Raw genomic sequence first — 14068 nt, 5'->3', positions numbered from 1 at the left:
AGGTACATATACCTTAAAATTGTACTTAAGCACAGTACTTAAGTAAATGTTACTTACCACCTCTGCATATTTGGATGTGTTCAGAACTCCCTCTGGCATGAATAACAAAGAAGTAGTTGCTATCTTGTATGCAAATCAGACCCATCTCCATAATATTTCCTTGAGCAGTAATAGCAAAGCTTCCAAGCACTGTTTCTGTGTCATCTTATTGGGACGTTAATTTTCTATGCATACCAAGCACCCTTTAGTTTCAGTTGGTTAGGATTTCCTAGAAAGCCTATAAAAACACAGGCAGCCTATTTCGAAGAAATGCTTTCATAGCGTGGACTAATTTCTATAGCTTCGGGACAGTATGTGGGCTGACGCAGATACATACATTTTCGGATTCTCTGATTAACCAGATAGCAGAATTTTTTTTTTTTTTTTTTTCAAATTTGGAGTCTCCTATGCGTTGTATCTTTGGAGTGGAGTGCTGGGTGTGAATGACACCGGTGTCTCTTTACTCTGTGTCCTCCTGTAACAGAATGAATATTACTGTAGGTTGGACTTCCTGTGGAGGGACAAGTTCAAGAGGGAGTGTGAGGAGATTGAAACCATGGAGAACCTCAACAGGGTTCTGCTGGAGAACGTTTTACCTGCCCATGTCGCTGAACATTTTCTGGGACGCAACTGGAAAAATGAGGTGAATTTCCTAATATGTATGTTGAGTTGGAATTCTCCTTTATGTTTTGTTGTTTTATGTATATGAATTTATAGTTTGAAACACGCTATCATGAAGAACATAATGTCTGTAGTTTGGTTTAGTTTAACTTTCTGAAAATGGGGAAACCTGCCAACCACCTCTAAATCTCACTCTTTTACATGTCATATCTCTCTTGTCTCTAAAAATATATATTCAGATTTGACAGTTATGTAGGAGGGCAACAATGTTTGATTCATCTTATCCATATATAGGTTTTTGCTAGGCAGAATTGTTAGGAAACAGAGTCTATCATACTTTCATATGCCAGTGATACCAACTGTATGTTGCTCTGTCCTTGGATGATCTAGCCCCCCTGAACAGGAACTACACTGCTCAAAAAAAATAAAGGGAACACTTAAACAACACATCCTAGATCTCGATGAATGAAATCTTCTAGCTGAAAATACAAAATAACCTAAGAATGATCACTGGAAATCAAAATTTTTATCCCATGGAGGTCTGGATTCAGAATCATACACAAAATAAAAGTGGAAAAGTCACAGGCTGATCCAACCTCTGTGTAAATTCTTCAAGACCATTTAAAATGAGGCTCAGTATTGCGTATGGCCTCCACTTGTCTGTATTCACTGCCTATACCGTCTGGGCATGGACCTGATGAGAGGACGGATGTTCTCCTGAGAGATCACCTCCCAGACCTGGATCATGGCATCAGTCAATTCCTGGACACTCTGTGGTGCGACGTGACCTCGGTGGATGGAACGAGACATGATGTCCCAGAGGTGCTCGATTGGATTCAGGTCTGGTGAACGGGCAGGCCAGTCCATAGCATCAATGCCTTCATCAAGCAGGAATTGCTGACACACACCAGCCATATGAAGCCTAGCATTATCGTGCATCAGAAAGTACCTGAGCAGCGTCTGTGGGTTGCAGACACTGCCTCATGCTACCTCTAGTGGTGAAGACACTGGCAAAGTGCAAAAGTAACAAAGAAATCAAAAGGCAGAAAGGATGAGGACAGGGAAATGGTCTGTGGCCACCACCTGCATATTTATTCCTTTAAGGGGGTTGTCTTGCTAATTGCCTCTAATGTGTTGTCAGTTTGTCACCTGTTGTCTGCTGGATGAACTTGGACTTACATTGAAATGATTATGTGTTCCCTTTATTTTATTTTTTTTTGAGCAGTGTACATAACTCAATACAATAGGACAGAAACACTGGTTGTCCCCTTAAACACATTGTACATTCCCATTAAGATTCACTGTTTTAAGAATGCAGTGAACAGGTAAAGAACCTTGATTGATGCTAATCTCAGCTTTAACAAATGTATTGATAACAAACTGGACAACTTTCTATCACATGAAAACCATATTCAAGTGTATGAGCTTCTTATCACAAGCAGACTTTTCATGCATGCATTCATATCCAGCAGACTGGGCTACTGTAATGCTCTTTTTGATGGACTGTCAAAACAGACTATCTCAAGGTATTCAGAGTGAACTTTTAGTTATTTCAGTTCGATGCTCTGGAGTCAACTGTCAGACAACCTGAAATTAGCCACTAGTCTTCTTGTATTTCCTGTATTTAAAAAGATTTTTCTAATGGTGGTTTCTACTAAATTTTATACATGTACAGCTGTTGTTGTTTTCCTTGGAAACGCCCATTCTGTGCATGCTGCTCAGTACACTAGTGGTTTATTTCTTTTTCAGGACATTCCAAATTGTTGTATTGACTGTGCCCATTGTTTTTGCAATGCCTCTGATTTTTTGCCCCTCTGTTCTCAGATTTCAAATGGTTTGCTTTTCTTCAATAGACAGCTCTCTGGCCTTCATGTTGATTTATACTTTTTAACAAAGTAAAACCCAAGGCTAAAACCTAGGGTAGTCACTTTTCAAGAGTTCTAGTTTGAACAAGCACATCCCTAGGTAACAAGAAACACCTGCCAGTCACATGTTCCAATACTTTTACTCAAATAAAATTTGGGTAGTAATTATCAATATTTGTATGTACTACATTATTTCATGTATGGAGGTATAAGTACCATTAAATAAAAGTGAAATCCTATATAACTTTATATAACTTTCATCTCGATGTCCGTGCAAGTGTTGCTTGTATCAGGAATGGAAAGGCCTCCTGCTGAACACCTCTAAAACCAAGGTAATGGTAGTGGATTTTTTAAAGGTCTAAACTTCCTCCTCATCCAGTCAGCAATTGTGGTGCGAACACTGAAGTGGTGCCAGCCAACAAATATCTAGGTGTGCACCTGAACAATAAGTTGGACTGGTCACTTCACACAGATGTGAAATAAAGGGCAGAGGCGTCTTTTCCTCTTAAGGCGGCTTAGGTCATTACACATCTGCAGGAAGATGCTACAGATGTTTTATCAAACTGCAGTAGCAAGTGTGCTGTTTTATGCTGCAGTTTGCTGGGGAGGCAGCAAAATACAGAAGCATGTAAAGTGGCTGGATAAGCTGGTGCAAAAAGCTTGTTTAGTAACTGGAATGAGGTTGGACTCACTGGAGGCTGTTGTGAAGAAACGCACACAGTTATTACACTTTGTGTCATTGTTCTTGCTCTGCTACTATTTCCTGATATAACCTACTTGCTTAACATACTTGCCATTCCTACATTTCACCCTAATTAATTCCAGTAACGTAAATGTTTTGGACGCATTCAATACCCTCATTTGCTCTATTCTTACCTCTGTCTTGTTGTGATGAATGATACTACTGTACTGTGCTGTGACCCAGCATCCCCAGGGAGCTGATTAAAGTTTCATCTTATTTATTTAAGAAGTCGGTGTCATTGCTCACTGTGAGGTGTACGGCTCATAGATTTTCTTTCTGTGGTGGAGAAACTGCAGACTACCTGTCTTTCACTTTCCTTCACCAGTGCTCAATCAATGCAACACATTCAGCTTTTGTCTCCTTCTTGCTTCGTTATCAGGACCTTTATCATCAGTCATACGAGTCGGTGTGTGTGATGTTTGCCTCCATCCCAGACTTCAAAGAGTTTTATACAGAGTCTGATGTCAATAAGGAAGGACTGGAGTGCCTCCGTCTTCTCAACGAGATCATAGCAGACTTTGATGAGGTAAACTCCTGTCCTATTGATGAATTTACGCTGTCTGACAAAGCAGGGAAAAAAAAAAAAACATTTCCTACTGATTTTTGGAGAAGCAATCATGCTGGGTTGTTATGCTCCAAACTAGTAGGAGATGCAAGTGCAAGTATTTGGCTGAAAGTTTGTTTTATTCTAGCTCTTCTTCGTGTGATTTTAAGCACCATGTTCCTTATGTGTCCTCAGCTGCTGTCCAAACCTAAGTTCAGTGGAGTGGAGAAGATAAAGACCATTGGTAGCACCTACATGGCTGCAACTGGACTCAATGTGACACCAGGACCAGAGTGCGCACAGGCACGCTTTTGCACACATGCATTCATTTTAACACACAATGTACACGCAAATATTGCATGACCTCATTATGTTACACAGTGAGATATTGGACATACACAGCACAAATAGTGTTTAATGTTTCCTCCACATTCGATACATTCGATACAGAGCGGCACAGTTGAGGCTGAAGCCCCCACCATCAGCTTTCACGTGGGCTCATATGTGAAACTAGAGGGCCAGGCAAAGAACAAGAGCCTTTTTGTCCATGATCGCCCCATTTCAGGCTGCCAAAAAGGTTTGGCAGGCCTGGGATCATATTTAGTAAACTTTTGACTAATTTTTCATGTATGTTTACAAAACAGGACGAAGTTTCAGCATCAAAGTATTTGTTGCTGCCCAGATGCATTTGGATGCTTTGTGTGAGTCGCTCCTTAAATGTGCTACTCATACTGCAACATGCAAGCATTAGCGATTCCCAACAACACTCATGTGAATGCATCTCTGCAGTCACTGGTAGCAAATGAGATCATTACTCAGAAATGGGAACAAACAGTTGTTTTTCTTTTCTTTTTGTTTCTTTTTTCTTTTCTTTTCTTTTCTTTTCTTTTCTTTTCGTAATACAAAATCTGCTTGATTGGCTGTTCAACCTCCCCCCACTATGCCTGTCAAGCTTTTCATTTGAGTGCAACACATACAGTATAATGATAACACTGGCAGAGCTACCGTTCAAAATCCATGGTAATTTTCGAAACAACTGGTCTTTGATTTCACACAGACTGCTCATTCCAGCTGTCGATTTTGTCAGCTGAAATGACAACTGACAGGCAGCTACGCTAGCTAGCTAATTAGCTAGCAAAAAATGTTAACTCTGGCAGAAAAACTGCATTCTTTCTGTTCTTCCTGATGTAACCTCTAAACCCACAAAATTATTTAGTCAGTATAATTAATCGTATGCCCCTTGGTCTACTGAACCACTACTATAGGTAGTAAGCTGGTTAACAAGGTATGCTGAAATTTGAAGCGTTGCTCTAGTGGTTTAGCTTTGGAAAGGTGATTAAAAAATACACCACCCTCCAAACTCTTTAACTGCTGATTGTTGCTCTTTTTTTTTCTCCTCCTTCATGCACAGTGCTTCATCTTGTCCAGAATTGCAAATTCTGACAGGCCTTCCACGCCTACCACAGTTGCTAAACTCTGATTGGAAAATGTGTATTTCAGGGTTTAGCAACGATCAGCACAAACACAGATTGATTACTCACCCTAACTGGTGGAGAGTGATGTTCTCTTTAGAACATGCAGACTTCATACAGCAGTAAAGCTGTAACAGTAAAACCACTGCAGAATTTAACCAGTGGTCTTACAGTATGTATTTACAGTCATCCCAAATGATTTACTGCACCCTCATCTTATTCTACCACCCTCTGCATTCCTCTCAGGAACATGACAGACAGTACATGCACATTGGAACAATGGTGGAGTTTGCGTTTGCTCTTGTTGGGAAGTTAGACGTCATCAACAAACATTCCTTCAATGACTTCAGACTCAGAATTGGTGAGAACCTTTTTTCACAGAATACATTTGTGCACAAATATGACCATTTTCTTTAAACACATTACAATTTAGAGTTAGTGATTATTTAGTTTATTTTTGTTTTTAATAGGAATAAACCACGGGCCAGTGATTGCAGGGGTTATCGGTGCCCAGAAACCTCAGTACGACATCTGGGGAAACAGTGTGAATGTGGCCAGCAGGATGGAGACCACTGGGGTACTGGGCAAAATACAGGTGGGATGTCTTCAAAAATATAGGTTCATGTTCTAAGGTGTTGTAGTAAATGTATTCTAGTCACTTGTCTTTCTTTGCACACAGGTAACAGAGGAGACAAGTCATATCTTATCAACAATAGGGTACATGTGTTCATGCCGCGGCATCATCAACGTGAAGGGCAAAGGAGATCTGAAGACCTACTTTGTTCACACAGAGATGTCCCGATCTCTGTCACAAGGGACTGTGATGCCTTGAGCATCCCACACTAACTGAACAAATTGACTTGAGAACACAATCACACACACAAAGTGGCCGTAGAAGTGATTTGTCATGCTCCGTAAATAAAACCCATTACCAGCAGACAGCAGTACAATGGATAGACAATTGTCGAGAACCACTTTTGTCCTTAGCAACACAATGTAGAGCAGGAACGAGTTGGCTTGCCACAGTCCTTCAATGCTGCACTTGGGATGGCTTTCACATCTGAAGTGTAACAAGGACTACGCGCCGAGAAGTCTCTTCAATGTGTAAAGGAGTGCCTGCCTAAAGAGAGGTGCTAAATTGGAGCAGCTCTCAAGGACCACAGTCACCCATCTGTACAATAGTAGTGGTGTGGAGCTAATTACCTATGACAGTGTTGCAGTGCTTCAGAGCCTTATACTTGAGCAAACTGAGCTGCCTGCCGAGCTGTGTTTTCGTTTTGTTTTTTTATTATCTGCCTGGTTGGCACTGTGAGCTGGTTTGTTCCATTTTAATCCAAATGGATGTTCAATAGTTAATTGTCATATAGAGAAGCTGATGCCAACAAATAGCCAGTGTTATGGGGTAGTTTGCCAAAACCTGTGAATTATATTTATAGCTTTAGAGATGCATTTGTGTCCCACTGAAAAGTAGGTGGACTCAACAGGAAAGTAGTCCTTTTTTTATAATTCACCTGGAACCAGACCAACAGCAATGTGTGTAAATGTTCACTGCCATTTTTTATTTTATTTTATTTTATTTTTTTGTTATTCATTAAACATTTGTATATAAACTAATGTCCACTGTGTATTTGTTTCAGTGCCTACTTCAAACACAAAACTGGTGATACTGAATGATTAGAGACTACGTAGGTTTTCTTTTGGAAACTGCATTTACTGTAGACATCAAACAGGCCAGTATGCATTGGTAATACATCTGTACAGTACATGTATTGCATTATGGGAGGTCATCATCTTACTCTGCACCAGAAAACAAATAAGCATATTTCCCACAATATGTGACTGTTAATACTTTGTAGGAATTCACAACTTAATAAAATGTAATTAGAATATAAATGTATAAATTGTATATATAAATGTATGTATAAATTTATTTATCTTGTAAATTAGACTAGATATTAGATAGATTAATATGGACAGAAATTATTCCTGCAACAGCAAATTTGGAATTATAATAAAGGCTGTTGAGCTGAAAGCCACTAAGATGTAACAACTGACTGTGGGGTGTAGCAGAAACCTCTAAGGATGAATCTGCTGATTGAGGTGTGAAACCATTGTTTTGCAAAGGCTTTATTTACCAAATACCAATTTATATGACAACATTTTGTTTCGCTCAGCTCTTTTCTCTTTCTGCTTTTGAAACTCTGCAATGTGTATTAGCTCCTAATCCTCTTAAACACTTTAGGTTTAACACCAAACAGATACTAAAACTGTGCTCTTTCTAAGAATAAACATTCTATTTCTGCCTCAGCACAAAGGCAGAAGCAGATGAGAGCTGTCTGTGCTCAAAAAATCCTATTATGTAGGAGGCTGGTCTCAGTTGCATGAGTTAAGAATTTTAAACAAAAAGAAGATCCAAGAAGTTGCAAATGAAAAGAGGTTAGTCATGCACAGAAAGAACAGAAGAGAGATCAAACACGGGCATTGCACTGAGGCAGATATGAATAAGAATCTTTGTAACTTTTCCAGCTTGGGGTTAATTAATCTTGGACCTTCTCTTATTTTATTACTGTGTCTTTACTGAATTACTATTAATAAAAACAACCATTGTGCTGAAGACAGAAATCTGAACACTGAGTGTCTGAGACTTGATATCAGCTGCATTAACTGGAAGATATTCACAGACTGTTTGTACCTGATGGAGTGATTTCAGCCTCGAACTAGAAAATGTAGCTTGAGCGTCCTGGAAAATGTCATAATTTCCATATTTTCTCTTATGTCTGTCTTGCTAATTGCCATGGACGGCCGTGGATCAGTTGGCAGGGCAGTTGTCTACGAACCACAGGGTTGGTGGTTTAAAAGTATCCCTGGGGAAGACACTGAACCCTGAACGCCTAGTGCTTTCAACTTGGCTGTCCCCAAGCATTTCCAAATGTATTAATTATTATTAATTACTAACCTAAAACTAACTTACATGCACACACTACAACACTGGTTTATTATTCAAAGCTGTCACGGTGAGAACAAACACGCTGATCTCATGCTGACATACTTTCAAATAGGGGCCACTGATCCATATCCTTCTGCCACATTCCAGATGATCCCGTTTTTCATGTAAAATTCTGTTTTTATGCAAGCCACATGTGCAAACTGACGACCAGGCTGATAGAGATCAGGAACAGGACGACGTCCATACTCTGAAGAGGAGAGCACTGCCACATCTCTGGACTTCTCCTAGGAATGAGCAGTACAGTTATAAGAGATAATGGGTCAATGCTAGAAAGAAACACTGGTGCTAGGTTTGGCCTGAATAATGGGCACAAGCAGTTAAACAGATTGTAGCAGTAAATACACAGCTCTTGCTAATGATACATGAATTATACCTGCTTTAGCGCCTCTTACCCTTTTCTTTTGTAGAAATGGTGTAAGAGTCTCTGACCAGGCCAGCAGCTCTGTGAGTCTGTACCTGCATAGTGGTGCTACAGCTAAATGCCAACATCAGCATGGCAACATTCTTATAATGACTAACATGCTGCTGCTCAGCAGGTTTAATCCCTACCATGTTAACCATCTGAAATGATCATGTTAGCATTCTAACGTTGGCTAATTAGGACTAAGTAAACACAAAGTCTCGGGCTGATAGGAATGGTAGTACGTTAGCAGGCATTTGCCTTAATTAAAAATATAAGACAAAATGAAACACAGCCACATCAATCAGACCACCATCTTGAACTGCTAGTGCTAGCAGTAAAATCACAAAAAAAGCACTCAGATAATATTATATAGTGAAGGCAGAACAAAGGTTTAATATGATTTGAATACATGTACTTCTTAAACTAGAACCAGTGGATGCAGATTCAAACAGTGATCTAACACATCAACTGCATAATTTCAATTGCCCCTACAAATAAAGAATCACAATTCTCTTAGCCCTTACTGGTTTACATCTGGGACCATGCTACGGCATGCTTGTTGATATGGCCATGTCATTTTTTGTCGAATGTGGTTATTGTATCATTTGTACGAAGCAGTAGATCCCAATTTTCAGATGCCATACTGAGTTTATCAGCCATTTGTGCCCCAATATTTGTGCTCTGTACACATTTCAGGCACTATATTCTACTGTTCCAACGCACTGTTATGATGTAATATTTGAAAGCTCGTCAGCAAAAATTAAAAAAAGTCAAAATGTTGCAGATGAAGAAAAGGTACCTGCACTTTCCCAAAACTCTAATGAACAAGTGATTGTTTGTCTTCCTCTCTGCCTTAAGTGTTATTTCATCCCTTCATTGCAAATAGATGTAATGGTGCCACCAACAACTATTAGCAGCACCATAACGTTAAATTAGGAACAACTGATATATGTGTTGCACAGTATAACCCAAGGAATTGCTGTGTCTCAGCTTTTTCAACAGACTTTTGAACACCGAGTTCCTCTGACTTCAGAACAGATAGTACTTGTTTCTGGTTGTGGCAGATTCACTGGTGGGTTTATATTTTTATGAGCTTTGGAGGGAATAGGAACAGAAAATAACACACTAGTATTATCCTCTGAATAGTTTATAGAATAAATAGAGAATTCTAAATTCATATTCAAATGTGAATTCCGGAACAGAAGTGTCCTAATTCATCAGGCACTGTCACCATCACTGACAGCCAACCACTCAGCTCACTGTAATTACAAACTCAGCAGTGTATGTGGCTGCTTTGTTCACCAACCGATCTGCTTTCTGTGACCCAGAAACTCAGTGTGAGCTCGTTTTCTTGACATGAATCGCTCTCTGGAGATAAAATGGCTTCAGAGAGAACCATAAACAAATGTCATAAAACTTACAGATATATGTCAGTCACCACATTGTAAGAAAAAAATGTTCATAGACATTTTTATTGTATGCTATCTTTTAGAATTTATTTTCATAGTTCACTGAGTTTTCTGCTCCAAAAGCATTACTGTCAGTATCACTGAAGTGTAGAAGGTTTGCAAGAATAAGCAGGACCCTCTGCTTCTGTTCAGGAAACAGTGATCGTGATAGTGAATTAGGTATGCTTATAATGCACTGGTCTGTTTGCCAAGTGTGTAGGTGGTCAGTGCTATAAGGCATTGTCCACTGACGTCATTACTGGAAAATAAGACATTAGCTGTAATTCATCTGCATAACTACTCATTACCCTGGTTTTGCAGCACACCTTACTGTAAAACAGCTGTGCAAGTGCTGTGCTTGTGTTAATGTGCACTAAGGACCCATTGTTAAAAGAAGGTCAGCTCTAAAGTTGTGGTTGTGTCTCTGCGGGCATTTAATGCCTTTATTAGATAGCCAACAGCAAAAGATTAGTCATCAATTAGTCATTCAACGAACTTAATCAGCATCAATTAAGATAATGAGTAATCACATAATAAACTGTATATTTGGATATTAGACTAAAAAATACTAATCAATTAATATAAATAACAGGTCAAACAATTGATAATGGAATCTATCGTTAGTGCCAGCCCTACAACAAAGCACCATGACCAGGCAAGAACTAGCGATGCTGCAATTTGGTGCTTTAAACCCCTGAGCACAGGGGCACCCATGTGTGCTGTCATGCTTTAGCTATGCATATATACTGTCCCTACAAATGGGAATCTAAAGAGTTGTGGCATCTCTAAGACTAAATGCTTAGTTCTGTTCTTTTCCTACATTTGACACCGATACTGCATGTTCTGACTTCCATGGCTCGTTATAAAATAAATCAATCAAATTCTACAAATAAATAAACCAAAATCACCTCTTTGTTTATGTTCAGTCCTGTTCCTTTATAGTGTTTTCTGTCATCCCGGTGCAGTCTCTTATCATAACCCTCGACCTGGTGGTACACTTGGTCATACATGGAGACTTCTGGGGTCTACCAATAATGAGACAGACAAGTGTTTAAAGTAGTAGCTCAGTGGCAGCAGGGGAGCTTATTGACACTTTTTGGAAACACTGGGTTTCCTACAACAAAAACAAATCACTATCTGTAGGACTTTTGATTTAAGTCAGAATATCCTGTATATGCAGGACTACTTCAAGAATATTTCCTGACTTTAAGGCTATAATTTAGGGACTTAACGTCTGGTAGAAAACCTATGAGAAACCTATGAGAATATATTAAACTATAAAGCCAGGTGATACATATTTCTTTATTCCGTGTAGCTTAACTTTTAGCTCTCCGTTGTTAAACTAACGCTGGAGGGATCAGCAAAGTTAGCTTTAGCTTCGCACAGTTAGCAACAAACTTAGCGTAATATTTTCAACGCTTTACCTCAGAGTCATTGTTAAAGTAGGACATTTGTTTCGTTTCCTTTCGCCGTGGTGGGATGTAACTGAAGGCAGACAAGGTAGACAGCGGTTTGCTTTTTGCCTCTAGCACCACGTCCATCTTGGTGGTTTTATTCTCAAAGTAATAGTTTTAAAAGTTGAGAAACGCGAAACCCCCCAGCTAGGGGACGCTGCCGTTTGGGGTTGCTAGGATACCGACCTGCTCCAGCTGACGTGTGATATGCTGCCTTCACGAACTCTTTGTTTATTAGAAATTATATTACATATGTATTAAGTTTATTAAGTTAAACATCTCAATGTGTCTTTTTCTTTTTTATCATTTTTGAGATAGTCCCAGTGATGATTAAGTAATCATTCATAAAGGTAAAAGGAAAATATTCATTGGAGTAGCCTGTGAGCTGATACTGTTCCACTGCTACAACACTGATGTGAGTCAACAAAGTTAGTTACAACCAATGTTCCTTTATGCTAATAACACTCGTCCCTCCAAGGCCCTTTGAAGGTCCCTCACTGCATCTGCTACATAACACTGCCAGCACAATCCATTTATAACTCCGGACAGACTTTGCCTCAAGCACAGCGAAGAATCTGCGGTTCAGTTATGGGTGATGTGAAAGTTCAATTGCCAGGGCTCCAGATAAAGTATAAGTAACCATCCACTCCCTCAGCAGTATGCAACACACAGATGCAGCACCTCAACTTAATCTGGGTAAATTGAATCCAGTAGAGCGAATATTGCTTCACAATAGATATAAAATGTGCTATATCCTTAATGAAAAAGTATACTTATACACACACACACACACACACACACACACACACACACACACACACACACACACTGAAAGATGTTTGTGTATCCTGCACAGTGAGAGTGACCGGAAAGACAGTTACATTGTCCACATGGCAGTTAACCTGTAAGCATTTTCCATTCAGGAGACTTCACCCGTTACATAGTGACACACCTTATTTTCCTCTGTTTGTGTGTGTGTGTGTGTGTGTGTGTGTGTGTGTGTGTGTGTGTGTGTGTGTGTGTGTGTGTGTGTGTGTGTGTGTGTGTGTGTGTGTGTGTGTGCCAGTCCCACCTGCTGTTATTGTTCGCTGTAATTGCAACAGAGCGGCAGGGGGAGCCGATAATAGAACATCATTCCCTGCGCCATAGCCCAGACCACAACACACACAGAACCACTTGAATCTCACTGAGATCAGAGGAGCACAGATTTTGATGCAACTGCCAATGATTCAGCATCACAGTTCAAGAGGTTTCCAAGCAAGAATGACGTAGGGGCAGTAGGGACATGTGGGCAAATAGAGAAAGACAGACAGAGAGAGAGAGAGAGAAAGAGGGATGGGGCATCATCACCACCTTTGATTTTAGAGGTTGTCTCAGGAGTAATTACTGCTGACATTTCAGATGGTATATTGCTATTTGGCAGGAAGTCACTGCGGCTATGAAACCACATGAAGCCAGGGCTCAGACATTCAGTGGTCCTGGGTTATTGAAGAGAGCTGCCAGTGTTATTAAGCCGTGTTTTCATTTGTATCTTTCTCTGCTGCATCAGACGATTTCGTAGTGAACATTTGAAGGCCCCAACATCCTACACCATAGATGTAATTACTCACTGATCTCCATCTTTTTTTTTTCTTTCCATTAATGAATGCTTTAGGTTCATCAAAGAAAGCCTCGCCTCCTTGCTCTCTTGCTTCCTTGACCTGACCTAAGCCTTTCCTGCTTTTTATCCCTCATGGGAGACATCTTCTTTGATATGGCACCTTTGGATTGACACCAGATGATGTCCCCATAGGTTTGCATGGTGAACTGGATAATGATGAATTGGATTTGCCATCCTTTCATCTTTTCCCAGCTCTGCGAGCTATATCCATGCTATCAGGTATGCAAATTCCAACAGTGAAATCACTATTCTGTCCCTTCTTGACACTGTGAGCCTTAAACCTGCTCTTCTGCTATAACCACAGCTTTAGTAATGGCTACTTTTATTGCCTGTTCTCTTGTTGCAGTGTATTGATTTTCTTCACTACCAAAACAGCAGTCTTGTTACTGTTTTAGACTTTGTTCAGAACAAGCACTCTGGCATTTATTGAGGTTCGGGTGTCAGTGGTTGTTTGGAACGCTGCTTCAAGTGCCGTGATTCTGTGAAGGGTCTTTTTCTGCTACCACAGAGACAGTTTATGTCATCTGGGAGAATATCCAGCCCTCTGCTGCCCAGTGTATTGGTGGGGTGTAAGTGAAAGCAAATAAGCTAGACAGTGGTCTGGTTTGTGCCTCAAATAATACATAGTAAGTGTTATAAAATCTCAAAAAAGTAAATACCCAGCTAGAAGAAACACAGTGCCGGCACCTGTTTCTCACCAAAGTGTTCTAATAAACATCTCATATTTTCCTTTTACAAGCTCTTTGTTTAAAAAAGGTCACATATATACTCTATATGTACATTTTTGAAGACACAGAATTTAAATCTGTCAGC

The 14068-nt window shown here is 39.8% G+C and overlaps 2 protein-coding genes across 6 annotated transcripts in view; one reads left to right on the top strand and one right to left on the bottom strand.

Moving 5' to 3' along the window:
• adcy2b (adenylate cyclase 2b (brain)) overlaps positions 1-6831 on the top strand; it is a 42668-nt gene extending 35837 nt beyond the window's left edge. For all 5 annotated transcript variants that reach the window (XM_026349282.1, XM_026349283.1, XM_026349281.1 and 2 more), the window contains 6 exons: positions 524-682; positions 3647-3793; positions 4007-4114; positions 5530-5644; positions 5754-5878; positions 5963-6831. In XM_026349282.1, the coding sequence (XP_026205067.1) occupies positions 524-682; positions 3647-3793; positions 4007-4114; positions 5530-5644; positions 5754-5878; positions 5963-6115 (807 nt within the window). In that variant the 3' untranslated portion in view covers positions 6116-6831. The remainder of the gene's footprint in view (positions 1-523; positions 683-3646; positions 3794-4006; positions 4115-5529; positions 5645-5753; positions 5879-5962) is intronic.
• A 162-nt stretch (positions 6832-6993) lies between these two features.
• c11h5orf49 (chromosome 11 C5orf49 homolog) lies at positions 6994-11764 on the bottom strand. Its single transcript, XM_026347136.1, has 3 exons — positions 11566-11764; positions 11050-11166; positions 6994-8514 (listed from the first exon to the last, which is right to left on the bottom strand). The coding sequence occupies exons 1-3, from the start codon at positions 11680-11682 to the stop codon at positions 8335-8337; spliced, it is 414 nt and encodes a 137-aa protein (XP_026202921.1). The 5' UTR covers positions 11683-11764; the 3' UTR covers positions 6994-8334.
• Between the last annotated feature and the right edge of the window lie 2304 nt (positions 11765-14068).

The sequence above is a fragment of the Anabas testudineus genome, chromosome 11 (assembly GCF_900324465.2).
Source record: "Anabas testudineus chromosome 11, fAnaTes1.2, whole genome shotgun sequence".
In the NCBI taxonomy this organism is placed as follows: domain Eukaryota; kingdom Metazoa; phylum Chordata; class Actinopteri; order Anabantiformes; family Anabantidae; genus Anabas; species Anabas testudineus.
Note: the sequence above shows the minus strand (reverse complement) of the source record. Positions and strands in the feature narration are given on the sequence as shown.